Source organism: Babylonia areolata, chromosome 30 (assembly GCF_041734735.1).
Source record: "Babylonia areolata isolate BAREFJ2019XMU chromosome 30, ASM4173473v1, whole genome shotgun sequence".
In the NCBI taxonomy this organism is placed as follows: Eukaryota; Metazoa; Mollusca; class Gastropoda; order Neogastropoda; family Buccinidae; genus Babylonia; species Babylonia areolata.
Genome location: NC_134905.1, coordinates 2395716 through 2416082, shown reverse-complemented (window position 1 = coordinate 2416082; position 20367 = coordinate 2395716). Strand labels below are relative to the sequence as shown.

The 20367-nt window shown below is 43.1% G+C and overlaps 1 protein-coding gene across 7 annotated transcripts in view; it reads right to left on the bottom strand.

Moving 5' to 3' along the window:
* LOC143275511 (glutamate-rich protein 6-like) overlaps window positions 1-20367 on the bottom strand; it is a 67258-nt gene that overhangs the window by 26636 nt on the left and 20255 nt on the right. For 4 of the 7 annotated variants that reach the window (XM_076579671.1, XM_076579670.1, XM_076579673.1 and 1 more), the window contains 7 exons: window positions 19607-19767; window positions 19133-19213; window positions 16495-16692; window positions 14447-14625; window positions 12733-12800; window positions 8383-8499; window positions 2504-2593 (listed from right to left, as the gene is read on the bottom strand). In XM_076579671.1, coding sequence (XP_076435786.1) covers window positions 2504-2593; window positions 8383-8499; window positions 12733-12800; window positions 14447-14625; window positions 16495-16692; window positions 19133-19213; window positions 19607-19767 — 894 coding nt within the window. The remainder of the gene's footprint in view (window positions 1-2503; window positions 2594-8382; window positions 8500-12732; window positions 12801-14446; window positions 14626-16494; window positions 16693-19132; window positions 19214-19606; window positions 19768-20367) is intronic. The other 3 variants (XM_076579674.1, XM_076579676.1, XM_076579677.1) reach the window with 2 other exon arrangements.

The window sequence follows — 20367 nt, the reverse complement described above, 5'->3', positions numbered from 1 at the left end:
ATCAATGTTTCTCTCTTCACAAATAAAAATATAAATGTTCTCTCTCCCCAAATTTGGCAAACCGTTTGTTGGAAGGAAACACACACACACACGCACACACACACACACACACACACACACACACAACACACACACACACACACACACACACAACACACACACACACATGCACACATAAACATACACACACACAGTCTCTCTCACAGAATAATAATGCCACAAGACACTGACGTCTCAAAACTTCTGCAGAAGACAAAGTAAATAAACATGCATATGAATGAATAAATAAACAGATAAATAAATAAGTAAATAAATAAATCAATCAATAAATAAATAGATGAATAAATAAATAAATAAATAACAGACAGACCGACAGACAGACAGACAGATAGATAGATACAGATACATATCTAAATAAATTAACAAATAAAAAAAAAGTGAAAAAAAAAATGAACACAAACCAGAACAACAACGCAGCATGCCATAAGCCATCCGCCGCCACAACCACCCCCCACCCTCCCTGCCACACACACACACACACACACACACACACACACACACACTGAGAGATGACTGTTACACCTCATGGATGATTGTGTCAGTAGGAGTGTGCTATACACATCTACATCGACGTGTCGTTATAAAAGTCAATACTATATGAAAATGCAGGTACGTGCACATCTATATCAATATGCCATTAGGTGAGTGAATAATATATGAAAATGCAGGTGCACATCTATTCAAATGAGTAAGTAAATATATGAACTAATAAAAATGTAAATGCAAACCTTTCTAATATATATATATATATATATATATATATATATATATATATATATTATATATTAAACATAACAAAAAAAATTAAGCTGTACATCTATATGAATGAATGAATGAATGAATGAATGAATAAATAAATAAATAAATAAATAAATAAATGAATAAACAAAACAAAACATACACACACAAAAACTAAGAAAAATAAATAGATAATAAAGAAAAACACAAGTTGCATTCTATATTAATATGTAGATAAATGGATCAATAAATATATCAATAAATGAATTAATATTTCTAAAATGCAAAACACATTAAAAAAAAAATAATTCAAAAAAATTATCATAAAAAGTAAAGACAATCAATAAATGAATGAAAATGCAGAAGCACATAAAAAATAAATGAATACACAAATAAATAAATAAATAAATAAAATAAATAAATAAACAGACCACGCATCACACTGAGACACACCATGAAAACACACAATGAACAAGAGAGAAGGAAGGTTTTTGGGAGGTGTGGGGGGGAGGAGTAGGGGGGGGGAGGATCCACACTTGATGTACAAACCACTGTACCAACCTGTCAACCCCCTCGATCCACTCACATCACACAAATCACTGTCAACCCCTTTCTCAAACACCACATTCACAGTTAAAATATCACCCGATAGGGAAAAATAATGCGGTGTGAAAAAAAAAAATCATCTTGAGTGATTATTATCCGCAGAGACAAGAGTTCAACCAAATGATGTACTGGGTGCGCTGTATATAAAAAAAAAAAAAAAATAAAAAAATAAAAACTTGGTGTTTTTCTTCAGTGCACAAAGAATCTGATTTCTGAACATTCCTTTTCCACATAGGCAGAGAGAGGTGAAGTGATCATTTTTGTTCATTCTGCCTCAAAGGCACATTTCCTTTAACAGGTCTAGTTCACCGAAAATGGTTTAGAATCCAGCTAAACTGAAATGGTTCAACAAATTGCTCACTGATCTTTTTTTTTTTTTTTTTCTTTTTTTTTCAGTATTCAAAAATCACAGATGTAAGTAACTAAGAAGTTTGGGACCAATCCATCCTTGATTCCTCTCTTAACCCTTTCACAGCCAAGCTCGCATTTATGCACAGGCGTGGTAGCGGTCCCATGTCACTGAAAGGTGACCATTCATTGGTCTGTTATCCACGGACCTACTGCTCTTAATGTTCGGTGGAAGGATAGACCGTATTTTCTATACATCGCAGGGGGAATCCCCAGCTATTCTGTAGCACTGTCTTTTCTGTGTTTATACCACAAGGGAATTTTGTACCCTAAATTGACTGGCGGTGAATGGGTTAAACAACTGACATGAAGACAAAATTTTAATATCAATAAACAGCTTAACTGACATCAAAGTGAAGCATCAGGGTTGACAGGAGGACAGCGACTAAACGACTGAACACACAGCGCCATCTATTGTCTACACGGAGGGTAAGAACAGCAACTCTCGTCTACATCAAGGGTAAGAACAGCAACTCTGCAACAGGGTGAGATCAACAGGAAAGATAACAAATGAGGCAACAACAACAACAACAACAACGACAAAAACGACGACAGTACCGCTGACGACAAACAAGCCATGTATATATTCACAGGTCAGCCGGGAAAAGGGGAAGTTACAGAGAAAGGGGGGGGGGGGGGGGGGGGGGGAAAAAAAAAAACGCCACTAATAAAGGGAGGCCACCCTGCCAACCTTCTGAATGTCCTCCCTGTATACCACCATGCCCCTGTGCAATCCCAGCATGCCCCTGGCTCCCTGCCACACCGCGCGCTGCGCCTGTAGCTGTTGTGGAGAAACGTCACACTCTGGGTTAATTAATGCAATGAGGTTTTGAACGCACTGAACACATACATCTCTTTTTTTTCTTTAGTTACACACTCAATGACGATCTGTGTAGAGAAACGTCACACTCTGGGTTAATTAATGCAATGAGGTTTTGAACGCACTGAACACATACATCTCTTTTTTTTTCTTTAGTTACACACTCAATGACGATCTGTGTAGAGAAACGTCACACTCTGGGTTAATTAATGCACTGAGGTTTTGAACGCACTGAACACATACATCTCTGTCTTGACATGCTCACTGATGAGTGCCTGTGGGTTCTCTGAGGAAGAAGTCCGTCAACGTCCATCACAAATGATAGTGAAAATCAGCACGCACGGATGCACACACACACACACACACTCTCTCTCTCTCTCTCACTCTCTCCCCCCCCCCCCCCCCTGTGAGTGCCAATGCTGTGAATAAGTTATGTAATCATTCCACATGGACACTATGTTCTTCTTCTCTCCCCCCCCCCTCCTCGCCCCCTCCCACCCCCCTCCCCGCCCACCTTTTTTTTTTTTTTTTTTTTTCATTCATCCATCAACTTATCTTCGAAACATCTGTGGAAAGATATTATCACACACACCTTCACAATTATGCTCTCTCTCTCTCTCTCTCTCTCTCTCTCACACACACACACACACACACACACACACACACACACACACACACCCATCCACACACAAATACACATACACTTGACTTGCGCAAACTTTTCACTCACAAGAATAAAGAAAACGTAATGTACACACACTTTCTCCCCTGTGTATAATTATGTGAGAATGACTTTCACAGATGGAGAAATAAAAAGGGAAGTTGTAAGTGCAACACTTGCACACACACACACACACACACACACACACACACACACACACACACACACGGGTGAAATAGAGTATGCACAGTTTCAGTTTCAGTAGCTCAAGGAGGCGTCACTGCGTTCGGACAAATCCATATACGCTACACCACATCTGCCAAGCAGATTGCCTGACCAGCAGCGTAACCCAACGCGCTTAGTCAGGCCTTGAGAAGAAAGAAAAAAAATATATATAGATAGATAGATAAGCTTACATAAATAAATAGATAAATAAATAAATAATAATTATGATATAAAAAAGGTAGTAGTAATGAAAATAATAAAAATAAAATAATAATAATAATAATAAATAAATAAATAAATAAGACAACAATGATGATAAATAAGCAAATGAATGTAAAACATGAAGACACACATTCACACATACAAACCCACACATGCATAACAGATACGCACCAAACACGCAGTTTCACAAGAGTATGCACAGAAACAAAACAGTATGATGGACATCAGGTCAAACCAACAGCATGCAGGGGGGGGAAAAAAAACCCTGTTGCGCATGTATGACTCAACAGCAATCACAACAACAACTGTAAACCCTGCTGTACAAGTCAACAGCATTCAAGGACTTTTTTTCGTTCCACACATAAAAAATCTGCTGTATTCGACAAACCAAAACTAAAAGAACACACACACACACACACACACACACACACACACACACACACACACACACACACACACACACACACACACACACACACACTGCAAGTGGAGTGATGGCCTAGAGGTAACGCGTCCGCCTAGGAAGCGAGAGAGAATCTGAGCGCGCTGGTTCGAACCACGGCTCAGCCGCCGATATTTTCTCCCCCTCCACTAGACCTTGAGTGGTGGTCTGGACGCTAGTCATTCGGATGAGACGATAAACCGAGGTCCCGTGTGCAGCATGCACTCAGCGCACGTAAAAGAACCCACGGCAACAAAAGTGTTGTTCCTGGCAAAATTCTGTAGAAAAATCCACTTCGATAGGAAAAACAAATAAAACTGCACGCAGGAAAAAAATACAAAAAAAATGGGTAGCGCTGCAGCATAGCGACGCGCTCTCCCTGGGGAGAGCACCCCGAATTTCACACAGAGAAATCTGTTGTGATAAAAAGAAATACACACACACACACACACACACACACACACACACACACACACACGTCATGTTATGAAGCAGATAAAAACGCGAGCTACCCTGCACTCCAGCAAGCGTTATTCTGATGCTGTCCAATAATACGGCCTCACAGCACTTCTATTGAAGGCTTTGCCACACATTCTGCATACTGTGTGTATGATTCACTCACATCACGGTTTCCACAAACACTGTGTGTATATGATTCACTCACATCAAGGTTTCCACAAACACTGTGTGTGTATGATTCACTCACATCAAGGTTTCCACACACACTGTGTGTATATGATTCACTCACATCAAGGTTTCCACACACACTGTGTGTATATGATTCACTCACATCAAGGTTTCCACACACACTGTGTGTATATGATTCACTCACATCAAGGTTTCCACACACACTATGTGTATATGATTCACTCACATCAAGGTTTCCACACACACTATGTGTATATGATTCACTCACATCAAGGTTTCCACACACACTGTGTGTATACGATTCACTCAAGTCAAGCGTTATTCTGATGCTGTCCAAATAATATGGACTTCTAATGAAGGCTTTGCCACAAATTCTGCATACTGTGTGTATATGATTCACTCACATCAAGGTTTCCACACACACTGTGTGTATATGATTCACTCACATCAAGGTTTCCACACACACACTGTGTGTATATGATTCACTCACATCAAGGTTTCCACAAACACTGTGTGTATATGATTCACTTAAACCTAGGTATCCACACACTATGTGTACATGATTCACTCACAACAAGTTTTCCACACACGCTGTGTGTATATGAGACATACCCCCCTCGCCCCCACGCCCCCACCACACACACACACACACACACACTGAACTACACACAAGAGATGGAGCACACTCTCACAATATTACTCAAACAGCAGAGAAAACAAAAAATCCAAGCACTGACCCTGTCAATATGTTTTCGCTAACAACACATTAAAAAAATATAAGTGGAAGCCAGAAGCTACATCAACACACTAGTGGATCAGCTGTGTCACTGCTAAGGGACTATGCCACTATGTGCTTTTATCGCTCTGCAAACTCTCCATACGAACGGCGAAAGAGACGACGTTAACAGCGTTTCACTCCAATTACCATCATCAAAATATTGCAAGCAGAAGGCTCTTATACTGAAGAGGTGAATGCTGACAAAGAATACCACAGTTCTGACGCCGGAAGCTAAAGGTTGGGTCATTCAGACACCCACTGGACATCCGAGGGGTCTGTGTAGAGGAGAAGAGAGGACTAGCCGTACTGAGTGAGTAAGTAGGACTGGGGGATTCTGGGGATTCAAATTTGACCCAGAAAGCGACTGAAGCCCATTAAGGGGGCCAAGGGGCTGTGTGACTCTACAAAAGCACCACGAAAACAGCACTGCTTCTAATGTCACCCTCTTCCTGGAAGGAAGAGTAGATGGATTTTTATTTTGTCTCTCTGTCATCATGGAAGTGCTCGTGTGCATATTTTCGCTTGTCTGCTTGCCCGTGCCCGCATAGATTTCAGCTTTTCTGTCTGCCCGTCTGTACGTGTGCATGCATAGATTTCAGTAAAAGTTGTGTAAAAGTTGTTGCATCCTCTCTAAGCAAAGCACAGACCTAGAACACGGCCAGACCAGCTGACATGGGCCGGGCACACTGACCTCATATTCAGTTCTATATTCAGATATCATTCATTATTTATCAACAGTTATTGTTTCAACCAGTGTGTTCTCTTTTTTTTTTTTTCTTTTTTTTTTAAATTCAAAGTAAACCTATATTCATTATCCATTTACTAATTCATCTTACAATCATTTTCAAACCAAAGTCTTGCTGAGTGTGTATCTTTCGATGTGTTTTTTTCATTTGTACTTTTCAACTCAGTAGAACGAATAAAAAAAGAAGAAGGAAAGTTGTACATAAAGTTAACACAGCGTTTATTCGTTAGTTGTTTTCAACTCAGCAAAATTAGTGGGGGAAAAAAAAAAGTGTACAAAGTGGGCAGGCACAAAGCCAAAATGCGCCAAGTTCATGGACAACACACACACACCATGGAACAACCTTCCACTGTGCAGGGTGGGGGGTTGGGGGGAAGGGTGGTGGGGGTGGGGGCTGAGGGAAGCAAGGTAGAGGAATATGCTTTGCAGATGGGAAGGGGGGGAGGGGTGAGGAGGGCAGGTAAAAAACCAGGGGAGGGAAGAGGAACGGCAGTGACTGTGGAAGAGAGGGAGGAGGAGGAGGGATGGAGGAGGAGGGCAGGTAATAAACCAGAGGAGGGAAGAGGAACGGCAGTGACTGTGGGAGGGAGGGAGGAGGAGGGGGGAGGGAGGAGGGGGAAGGTAATAAAACAGGGAGGGAAGAGGAACGGCAGTGACTGTGGAAGGGAGGGAGGAGGAGGGGGGAGGGAGGAGGGGGAAGGTAATAAACCAGGGGAGGGAAGAGGAACAGCAGTGACTGTGGGAGGGAGGGAGGAGGAGGGGGGAGGGAGGAGGGGGAAGGTAATAAACCAGGGGAGGGAAGAGGAACAGCAGTGACTGTGGGAGGGAGGGAGGAGGAGGGGGGAGGGAGGAGGGGGAAGGTAATAAACCAGGGGAGGGAAGAGGAACGGCAGTGACTGTGGAAGGGAGGGAGGGAGGAGGAGGGGGGATGGAGGAGGGGGGAAGGTAATAAACCAGGGGAGGGAAAAGGAACAGCAGTGACTGTAAAAGGGAGGGAGGGAGGAGGAGGGGAGAGGGAGGAGGGGGGAAGGTAATAAAACAGGGAGGGAAGAGGAACAGCAGTGACTGTGGGAGGGAGGGAGGAGGAGGGGAGAGGGAGGAGGGGGAAGGTAATAAACCAGGGGAGGGAAGAGGAGCGGCAGTGACTGTGGGAGGGAGGGAGGAGGGCAGGTAATAAACCAGGGGAGGGAAGAGGAACAGCAGTGACTGTGGAAGGGAGGGAGGGAGGAGGAGGGGGGATGGAGGAGGGGGGAAGGTAATAAAACAGGGAGGGAAGAGGAACGGCAGTGACTGTGGGAGGGAGGAGGGGAGGGGACATGTAAAAAAAAAAAGAGCAGGGGAGGGAGAAGGAACAGCAGAGAATGTAGTAGAAAAGATGAGAGGGGGGGAGGTAAACACAACAACAACAACAACAACAAACCAGTGACGAGAAACGGCAGTGACTGTATAGGATGTGGGGGGGGGGGGGGGGAAGGTGCGTGCGTGCATGCGTGTGCATGTGTGTGTGCACGGACAACAAGCGTGCGTGCACAGGCCGGGCCAAGTTGCAGCTTGAGGCGTAAGTGCCAGTGGTGAGTTGCAGCAGGTAATTATGGTGACACAAGCGTGGCCACACACCTCAATAACTTAACTCACACAGGGAAGTGGCGTGCAGCCAATGACAAAGCAAGGCCACACACCCCAAATCACACACAGTGCTGTGGTGCGTGGGATAAAAAAAAAAAATAAAGCATATACGGCCACACACCCCAATCACACACAGTGCCATGGTGTGGTAAAAAAAATTTTTTTTAAAGCATAAGGCCACACACCCCATTCACACAGAGTGCCATGCTGTGATTAAAAAAAAAATTTTTTTTGAAAGCATTAGGCCACACACCCTAATCACACACACACACACATAGTGCCATGGTGTGTGTGAGAAAAAAAAAAAAAAAAAAGCACAAAAGCCACACTCTTCCATCGCAGGAGTTGTCAGCATTACAAAGCCAGCCAAGGGTCGAACCACGGACCCCCAACCATAACCTACCCATGTCTTTAAACATACCACCCCCGCCCCCTCCACCACCCAGGGTGGCGGGTTTCAGGGAGACCTGGGTGGGACGACTGGGGACACCCGACGCCGGAGCTCCCGTGCTGGCCCCCGCTACAGTGAGCACAGGGATACGTTAGTTCTTCAGTCATAGAGAGAGACAGTGAGCACAGGGATACGTTAGTTCTTCAGTCACGGAACTGACAGTTGTAGAGACAGTGAGCACAGGGATACATTAGTCCTTCAGTCATAGAGAGAGACAGTGAGCACAGGGATACATTAGTCCTTCAGTCATAGAGAGAGAGACAGTGAGCACAGGGATACATTAGTCCTTCAGTCATAGAGAGAGACAGTGAGCACAGGGATACATTAGTCCTTCAGTCATAGAGAGAGACAGTGAGCACAGGGATACATTAGTCCTTCAGTCATAGAGAGAGAGACAGTGAGCACAGGGATACATTAGTCCTTCAGTCATAGAGAGAGACAGTGAGCACAGGGATACATTAGTCCTTCAGTCATAGAGAGAGACAGTGAGCACAGGGATACATTAGTCCTTCAGTCATAGAGAGAGACAGTGAGCACAGGGATACGTTAGTCCTTCAGTCATAGAGAGAGACAGTGAGCACAGGGATACATAAGTCCTTCAGTCATAGAGAGAGACAGTGAGCACAGGGATACATTAGTCCTTCAGTCATAGAGAGAGACAGTGAGCACAGGGATACGTTAGTCCTTCAGTCATAGAGAGAGACAGTGAGCACAGGGATACATTAGTCCTTCAGTCATAGAGAGAGACAGTGAGCACAGGGATACGTTAGTCCTTCAGTCATAGAGAGAGACAGTGAGCACAGGGATACATTAGTCCTTCAGTCATAGAGAGAGAGACAGTGAGCACAGGGATACGTTAGTCCTTCAGTCATAGAGAGAGACAGTGAGCACAGGGATACGTTAGTCCTTCAGTCATAGAGAGAGACAGTGAGCACAGGGATACATTAGTCCTTCAGTCATAGAGAGAGAGACAGTGAGCACAGGGATACATTAGTCCTTCAGTCATAGAGAGAGACAGTGAGCACAGGGATACTTTAGTCCTTCAGTCATAGAGAGAGACAGTGAGCACAGGGATACATAAGTCCTTCAGTCATAGAGAGAGACAGTGAGCACAGGGATACGTTAGTCCTTCAGTCATAGAGAGAGACAGTGAGCACAGGGATACATTAGTCCTTCAGTCATAGAGAGAGACAGTGAGCACAGGGATACGTTAGTCCTTCAGTCATAGAGAGAGACAGTGAGCACAGGGATACATTAGTCCTTCAGTCATAGAGAGAGACAGTGAGCACAGGGATACATTAGTCCTTCAGTCATAGAGAGAGAGACAGTGAGCACAGGGATACATAAGTCCTTCAGTCATAGAGAGAGACAGTGAGCACAGGGATACGTTAGTCCTTCAGTCATAGAGAGAGAGACAGTGAGCACAGGGATACATTAGTCCTTCAGTCATAGAGAGAGACAGTGAGCACAGGGATACGTTAGTCCTTCAGTCATAGAGAGAGACAGTGAGCACAGGGATACATTAGTCCTTCAGTCATAGAGAGAGACCGTGATAGCACGGAGCTGACAGTTATGGCATAGAACTGACAGTTGTAGCATAGACTTGACAGTTATGGCAGGGAGAGAATGAGAGAGAGCCACAGAGAGACAGTGAGCACAGTGATACATTCGTCTTTTTGTTACAGAACTGATATTTATAGCATAGAACAGAATTTAGGATGGAGATAGTGAGAACAGTGGTACATTAGTCCTTCAGTCACAGAACTGACAGTTATAGCACAGAACTGAAAGTCATAGCATGGAGAGAGACAGTGAACACAGTCATACGTTAGCCCTTCAGTCATAGAACCGACAGTTATAGCACAGAACTGACAGTTATAGCATGGAGAGAGACAGTGAACACAGTCATACGTTAGCCCTTCAGTCATAGAACTGACAGTTATAGCATGGAGAGAGACAGTGAACACAGTCATATATTAGCCCTTCAGTCATAGAACCGACAGTTATAGCACAGAACTGACAGTCATAGCATGGAGAGAGACAGTGGACACAGTCATATATTAGCCCTTCAGTCATAGAACCGACAGTTATAGCACAGAACTGACAGTTATAGCATGGAGAAAGAGACAGTGAACACAGTCATACGTTAGCCCTTCAGTCATAGAACTGAAAGTTATAGCATAGAACTGACAGTCATAGCATGGAGAGAAAGAGACAGTTAACACAGTCATACGTTAGCCCTTCAGTCATAGAACCGACAGTTATAGCACAGAACTGACAGTTATAGCATGGAGAAAGAGACAGTGAACACAGTCATACATTAGTCTTTCAGTCATAGAACCGACAGTTATAGCACAGAACTGACAGTTATAGCATGGAGAAAGAGACAGTGAACACAGTCATACGTTAGCCCATGTCATAGAACCGGCAGTTATAGCACAGAACTGACAGTTATAGCATGGAGAGAAAGAGACAGTGAACACAGTCATACATTAGTCTTTCAGTCATAGAACCGACAGTTATAGCACAGAACCGACAGTCATAGCATGGAGAGAAAGAGACAGTGAACACAGTCATACATTAGTCTTTCAGTCATAGAACCGACAGTTATAGCATAGAACCGACAGTCATAGCATGGAGAGAGACAGTGGACACAGTCATACATTAGTCATTCAGTCATAGAACTGACAGTTATAGCACAGAACCGACAGTCATAGCATGGAGAGAGACAGTGGACACAGTCATACATTAGTCATTCAGTCATAGAACTGACAGTTATAGCACAGAACCGACAGTCATAGCATGGAGAGAGACAGTGGACACAGTCATATATTAGCCCTTCAGTCATAGAACCGACAGTTATAGCATAGAACCGACAGTCATAGCATGGAGAGAAAGAGACAGTGAACACAGTCATACATTAGTCTTTCAGTCATAGAACCGACAGTTATAGCACAGAACTGACAGTTATAGCATGGAGAGAAAGAGACAGTGAACACAGTCATACGTCAAGTCTTTCAGTCACAATACAAGAGACACAATCTGGAGTGGGGGTGGGGGGTGGGGAGTGGGGGTGGGGTTGGGGGGTGGGGAGTGGGGGGGGGGGTGCCAGCAAGCTACACTGACAGTACACCTGATATCCGTTGAGACACAGACACAACTGTTTCCACACAACAACAATGCCGCATCAATCATGTCAATAGACATGTGACACTTTTTTTTCTTTTTCTTTTTTTTTTTAAGGACACACACCAGTCTCGTTCACACACAAAGCACTGTCTGACACAAGACATATGCCTCCAGAAAACAGCAAAACACTTCACAGTAAAACCAACATTCTGGAACAACCCTTCATTCATAGTCGAAGGTATACCGTGTGATAAAAAAAGACAACAAAAAAACCTATAAAAAAATAAAAATAAAAAAACCCACCAAGAACCATGCGCAAAAAAAAAAAAAAAACACAAAAAAACCCAACAGCTACTCACACAGCCAACTGAAAAGCCGGTACACCCATTCACGAAATCTAGTCAGTGTACAAACATTTACCTTGCAGCCAAATAAATGCGCTATCAATCATTTTATTGTGTATATATTTTTTCAAAGTCAAACTTCAATGAAGAAGACTCCCACCCGAAAAAAAAAGTAAACAAAAACAACAACAAAAACACAGAGAGAGAGAGAGACAGAGAGTCAGAGAGACACACAGAGAGAGAGACAGAGACAGAGAGATCAGAGACAGAGAGACAGACAGAGAGAGAGAGATCAGAGACAGAGAGACAGACAGAGAGAGAGAGATCAGAGACAGAAAACAAGAGACAAAGAGAAAAAAGAAAAGACCAAGAGAGAGAGAGAAAGAGACAGAGAGAGAGAGAGAGAGAGAGAGAGAGAGAGAGAGAAAGAGACAGAAAACAAAGAGACAAAGAGAAGAGAAGAAAAGAAAAGACCGAGAGAAAGAGAGAGAGAGAGAGACAGAGAGAGGGAAAGACAGAGAGAGACACAGAGAGAGAAAGAGAGACAGAGACAGACAGACAGACAGACAGAGAGACAAAGAGAGACAGAGAAAAAGAGAGAGAGAGAGAGAGAACAGGGAATGAGAGAGAGAAGAGGGAAAGAGAAAAAACAAACAACAGAGAAACACAGAACAGAGAGAGGGAAAGACAGAGACAGAGAAGAGAGAGAGAGAGGGAAAAAGACAGAGACAGAGAGAGAGAGAGAACATAGAGAGAAAGACGTGACCACTAGCAGTGTGTGTGTGTGTGTGTGTGTGTGTGTGTGTGTACTGTAACCATGACGACTCACAGGAATAGAAGTTGGCCTGAGACCCCAAAGCTTCTTGCTGGCGCCGTGCCAGCTCTCTCTGCCGCATCCTGCACACACACACACACACACACACACACACATGCATGCACACACACACAACAAACACACACAAACACACACACACACACATATACACACACATGCACACATATACCACACACACACACAACACACACACAGTCAGAGTTTTATTAGGAACCCCATCAACTCAGTATGCATTAAAAAACTGCAGCAAATGTCCGTCATTTAAAAAATAAAAAATAATCACACACACACACACACACACACACACACACACACACAGAGATGAAGCCCTGTATTCATCTTTATTTCCCAATGTGCTATTATTTTCTGTTCTTTGTTTACACAATCTTCTTCATTCTTTTTGTTTAATTATTGATCTATTCTTTTTTTTTTTTTTTTCTTTTCAGCCAGTGAAGAAAGCCATGTGTACAGCACTTAAAAAACGAGGGGGGAAAAAAAGTGTGCTCTGTGACTTGCATGCAACTGAGGCCACGAAAAAACGGTAAGAAAAAAAAAAGACCTTAGTCAACTACACAGTGCATATTCATGTTAAAAGGACCATTTTTGACTCACTTGTGTAAACAAAGTGAGTCTAGGTTTTCACCCGGTGTTCGGTTGTCTGTGTGTGTGTGTGTGTGTGTGTCTGTGGTAAACTTTAACATTGACATTTTCTCTGCAAATACTTTGTCAGTTGACACCAAATTAGGCAAAAAATAGGAAAAATTCAGTTCTTTCCAGTCATCTTGTTTAAAACAATATTGCACCTCTGGGATGGGCACAAAAAAATAAAAAAGAAGCCTAATTATATGCAAACTGCATTTACTGTTATATTTATATTTTTTGTATTCTCTAAACTTGGCACTTTGACCTCTTATTCTGACACAACAACAAGAGGAGTCATTATTATCATTTTTTGTTCAAACAGGAACTTCTTTTGCTAAGCATGGAATTTTTATTTATTTTGCAAACGTTTTGGTGCAGATAGTAAAAAAGGGAAATTACTCTGTAATTAATGCTAGGGGACTTAATTTATCACAAGTGAGTCTTGAAGGCCTTGCCTCTCTTGTTCACATTGTAACAAAGCTTGACAGCTGCAGCCAGTTTCCCGCCAAAAAAAAACAAACACAACCTTTGCTCCCTGACCTAGTTTGAAGTGAACACATCCACTGCGTTATTTTGACATAGACGGGCGCAACAGCCGAGTGGTTAAAGTGTTGGACTTTCAATCTATGTTCCCGGGTTCGAATCTTGGTTACAGGTAAAGGGTGGAGATTTTTCCAATCTCGCAGGTCAACGTATCTGCAGACCTGCTAGCGCCTGAACCCCTTTTGTGGATATACGCAAACAGATGATCAAATTCGCACGTTAAAAATCCTGTAATCCATGTCAGCGTTCAGTGGATTATGGAAAACAAGAACATACCCAGCATGCACGCCCCCCAAAAACAGAGTGTGACTGCCTACATGTCAGGGTATAAACGGTCATTCACGTTAAAGCCCACTTCTGTATCGTACGAGTGAACATGGGAGTTGCAGCTCACGAACGAAAAACAAGAAGAAGGAAGATCTACCGCCTCCCGTACCCCAACACAACTCCCTCCACCCCCCACCCCCACCCCCCCAACCCCCGGCCCTCCCTGATCCCCCCCCCCACCCATCCCCACACACACCTCTCCACCGCCCTCTCCTTGGCGGCGCGGCGGGCCTGTTTGGATCCGTGGTGGGGGTGGACCTTGACGCTGATCATCTTGGTGGCCTTCTGGGCTTCCTGCTCCATGCGGGCAGCCGTGCTGGTGGCGAACTCTATGAACTCTCTGTAGTCCTCGCAGCAGTACAGGCTGGCGGGGTCCTGTACAGAGAATCGGGAATAGAATCAGTTCTCAATAGAATCAGTTCTCAACTCTGTCAGTTCTACCAACTCTATGAACTCTCTGTAGTCCTCACCGCAGTACAGTCCTGTACATAGAATCAGGAATAGAATCAATTCTAAACAGAATCAGTTCCCAACTCTGTCAGTTCTACCAACTCTATGAACTATCTGTAGTCCTGACCGTAATACAGTCCTGTACATAGAATCAGGAACAGAATCAGTTCTCAATAGAATCAGTTCCCTACTCTGTCAGTTCTACCAACTCTATGAACTCTCTGTAGTCCTCACCGCAATACAGTTCTGTACAAAGAATCGGGAATAGAATCAGTTCTCAATAGAATCAGTTCTCAACTCTGTCAGTTCTGTCAACTCTATGAACTCTCTGTAGTCCTCACAGCAATACAAGCTGGAGGGGTTCTGTACATAGAATCAGGAACAGAATCAGTTCTAAATAGAACCAGTTCTCAACTCTGTCAGTTCTACCAACTCTATAAACTCTTTGTACTCCTCACAGCAATATGGACTGGATGGCTCCTGTACATAGAATCCGGAACAGAATCAGTTCTCAACTCTGTCAGTTCTGGATTTGTTACTGAAAAAAACAACAACAAAAAAAACAAAAACAAAAAAACCCCAATGGATATACTGTAATAAACCAAATCTAACACACAAGAAAATGGTGTCCATATATAAAACTTCTTGAAAACAATAACCCATAACAAAATATGATGAAAGATCAAAATGCACAACAGCAATGAAGGCTCAATGATATATTTTTATACTTGAAGAACAGAGGTATGTGAATGTGTAAGCGAGTGTGTAAATAATATATGTATGTGTGTATCCATGTGCACTTATGCGTCTGCAGTAGTAATGTTTAACATGACTGTGTAATGGGTGTTTTATATAGTCGCGTATGGAAAACTAGAGGAAATGTGTCCATACATAAGATACTCTATATGTTTTGGTTTTTGGGTTGTTGTTTTTCCAGAAAACAATGGGTGGCGCTGTAGCGTAGCGACGTGCTCTCCCTGGGGAGAGCAGCCCGAATTTCACACAGAGAAATCTGTTGTGACAAAAAGAGAAATACAATACAATACAATCTATGGGTTGTGTTCTTTTCACATTACGTTAGCTAAGCAAAGTGTCCATAACTCTGTGTAGATGCTAGGTATAACGTCTATTTTACATTATAAAACTGCACTGTTACACATGATGAAGATGTGTCCACCTTGACCAAACTGATTATTAAAAAAAATAAATAAACAAGAGAGGCAAGGCCTTCAAGACTCGCTTGTGATAAATTAAGTCCCCTAGCATTAATTACAGAGTCATTTCCCTTCTTTACTATCTGCACAAAAACGTTTGCAAAATAAATAAAAATTCATGCTTAGCAAAAGAAGTTCCTGTTTGAACAAAAAATGATAATAATGACTCTTCTTGTTGTTGTGTCAGAATAAGAGGTCAAAGTGCCAAGTTTAGAGAATACAAAAAATATAAATATAACAGTAAATGCAGTTTGCATATAATTAGGCTTCATTTTTTATTTTTTTGTGTCCATCCCAGAGGTGCAATATTGTTTTAAACAAGATGACTGGAAAGAACTGAATTTTTCCTATTTTTATGCCTAATTTGGTGTCAACTGACAAAGTATTTGCAGAGAAAATGTCAATGTTAAAGTTTACCACAGACACACAGACACACACACACACACAGACAACCGAACACCGGGTTAAAACATAGACTCACTTTGTTTACACAAGTGAGTCAATAAAATAAAATAAATCAAAAAAATCTACCACACAGTACACTGCACTGTGATGAAAACACCACCACCACCAACACTACCTGTGACTGCTGCATATCCACCGTTGGAAGCGGCAGGATGGTGTTGTGACAGAACTCACAGGGCCCAGTGAACATGCCCAGGGTCTTGCCCTCCTCGTCCACAGGGAGGTCGCCCTCCTCCGTCCTGACCTCCCCACCCTCCTCCTCCTCCGCCCCCTGCTCCACCTCCTCACTCGGCATGTCCGACTCTCGCACGTACTGAAGACAGAGAAATGGAGTCTCGCGTGTTCTGACTATAAAGAAACAATCTCTGAAGACAGAGAAATGGAGTCTCGCGTGTTCTGACTATAAAGAAACAATCTCTGAAGACAGAGAAATGGAGTCTCGCGTGTTCTGACTATATAAAGAAACAATCTCGTGCGTACTGACGATAAAGAAATAGATTTCCACGCACACTTACAATGAAGAAATGGACTCTCACACATACGGACGATTGAACTAACAGACTCTCACACATACCGACTGTAAAGAAATAGACTCTCGCATATACTGACAACACATAAATAGACTCTCGTATGGACTGACAATCAAGTAACAGACTCTCACACATACTGACTGTAAAGAAATAGACTCTCGCATATACTGACAACACATAAATAGGCTCTCACACGTACTGACAATATAGAAACAGACTCTCACACATACTGACAATACAGAAATAGACTCTCACACATACTGACAATATAGAAACAGACTCTCACACATACTGACAACACATAAATAGACTCTCGCACATACTGACAACACATAAACAGACTCTCACACGTACTGACAATATAGAAACAGACTCTCACACATACTGACTGTAAAGAAATAGACTCTCACATATACTGACAACACATAAACAGACTCTCACACATACTGACAACACAGAAATAGACTCTCGCATGGACTGACAATCAAGTAACAGACTCTCACACATACTGACAATACAGAAATAGACTCTCACACATACTGACAATACAGAAACAGACTCTCGCATATACTGACAACACATAAACAGACTCTCACACGTACTGACAATAAAGACTTTCACACATACTGGCACACACACGAAAAAAAAAAAAGACTATTGCACATTCTAACAATACAGAAACAGACTCTCACACATACTGTCAATGACTGACCATACTGCATCGACTAATGATGACAATGACTGACCATACTGCATCGACTAATGATGACAATGACTGACCATACTGCTATGACCAATGATGACAATGACTGACCATACTGCTATGACCAATGATGACAATGACCATACTGCTATGACCAGTGATGACAATGACCATACTGCTACAACAAATGATGACAATGACAACACTGCTATGACCAATGTCAATGACAACACTGCTATGACCAATGTCAATGACAATACTGCTATGACCAGTGATGACAATGACTGACCATACTGCTATGACCAGTGATGACAATGACTGACCATACTGCTATGACCAGTGATCACAATGACTATACTGCTATGACCAGTGATGACAATGACTATACTGCTATGACCAATGATGACAATGACCATACTGCTATGACCAATGATGACAATGACCATTACTGCTATGACCAATGATGACAATGACCATACTGCTATGACTAGTGATGACAATGACCATACTGCTATGACCAGTGGTGACAATGACTATACTGCTGTGACCAATGATAACAATTACCATACTGCTATGACCAATGATGACAATGACTGACCATACTGCTATGACTAGTGATGACAATGACCATACTGCTATGACTAGTGATGACAATGACCATACTGCTATGACCAGTGATGACAATGACCATACTGCTATGACCAGTGATGACAATGACCATACTGCTATGACCAATGATGACAATGACTGACCATACGGCTATGACCAATGACGACAATGACAACACTGCTATGACCAATGATGACAATGACCATACTGCTATGACCAATGATGACAATGACAATACTCCTATGACCAAAGATGACAATGACCATACTGCTATGAATGACAATGACCATACTGCTATGACCAATATCAATGACATACTGCTTTGACCAATGACGAACAATGACCATACTATGACCAGCGATGACAATGACTGACCATACTGCTATGACCAAAGACAATGACTACACTGCTATGAGTGACAATGACCATACTGCTATGACCAATGATGACAACAACTGACCACACCGCAATGACCAATCATAACAATGACTAACAACGGGCGCAACAGCCGAGTGATTAAAGCGTTGGACTGTCAATCTGAGGGTCCCGGGTTCGAATCACGGTGACAGCGCCTGGTGGGTAAAAGGGTGGAGATTTTTACAATCTCCCAGAACAACATATGTGCAGACCTGCTAGTGCCTGAACCCCCTTCGTGTGTATATGCAAGCAGAAGGTCAAATACGCAGGTTAAAGATCCTGTAATCCATCTCAGCGTTCGGTGGGTTATGGAAACAAGAACATACCCAGCATGCACACCCCCGAAAACGGAGTATGGCTGCCTACATGGCGGGGTAAAAACGGTCATACACGTAAAAGCCCACTCGTGCGCATACGAGTGAACGCAGAAGAAGATAACAATGAACTAACCATACTGTGAACATTCCATGCGCTCCCTGGTGACAGTGACTAACCTTGAGGATCTGAGGGGGTCCTACACTGGGCAGAGAAACGCGTGGTCCTCGCTTCTTCTTCGGGGCCTCTTCGTCCGAACTCTGCCGCGTAAAAAAATCAGCCTTGTTCAGTCACTAGCAGTTTGTGTGTGTGCGAGTGTGTGTGTGTGTGTGTGTGTGTGTGTGTGTGTGTATCATCATCATCACTGTTATCATCCCCACAACCATCACCCCGTGACTCACATTATCATCATCATCACCTTTCATCACCATCACCGTCATCATCATCACCGTTATCCTACCCACAACCATCGCCCCGTGACTCACATTATCATCATCATCACCTTTCAACACCATCACCGTCATCATCATCACCGTTATCCTACCCACAACCATCGCCCCGTGACTCGCATTATCATCATCATCACCCTTCATCACCATCATCATCATCATCATCACCGTTATCCTCCCCACAAACATCACCCCGTGACTCACATCATCCGAAGTGGAGCTCATTTCTAACAGAGGGATGCCATACTCGTCGTTGGGCTGCAGAGAAAAGGGGGTGAAGTCCGTCTCTGCCCGCGAGTCTGCCGCCGAGCTGGCCCCCAGTTCCGTGCGTGGCCTGCTGGTTGTCTCCCTTGATTCCGGCTTGACTGCAACAACAGCCAAGACAGCCGTGACACCACTGGTCATCGTGGTGGTTTAAAACGGCGTCAGTAATAGTAATACCCCACCACCCCAAACACGGCTTAACCCTTTCACCGCCAGTCAAATTCAGAGTACAAAATTCCCTTGTGGTATAAACACAGAAAAGACAGTGGCTAAGAACAGCTGGGGATTCCCCCCTGCGGTGTATAGAAACTATGGCCTATCCTGCCACCGAACATTAAGAGCAGTAGGCTCATGGATAACAGACCAATGAACGGCCACCTTTCCATGACATGGGTCTTCTACCACGTCTGTGCATAAATGAGAGCTTGGTGGTGAATGAGTTAAATGCTGCACTGTACATATATAATCTTTTTTTTTTTTTTTAAAGGTCACTCGAGTAGACAACTCAGAGAAAGTATTTATTGAAACAAAGACAAAGAGACAAAAGACAGATGGGAGACAGAGAGAGAGAGACAGAGACATAATGACAGACAGACAAACAAACACACAGAGACAGACAGACAGACAAACACATACAGACAGAGGGAAACAAAGACAAAGAGACAAAAGACAGATGGGAGACAGAGAGAGAGAGACAGAGA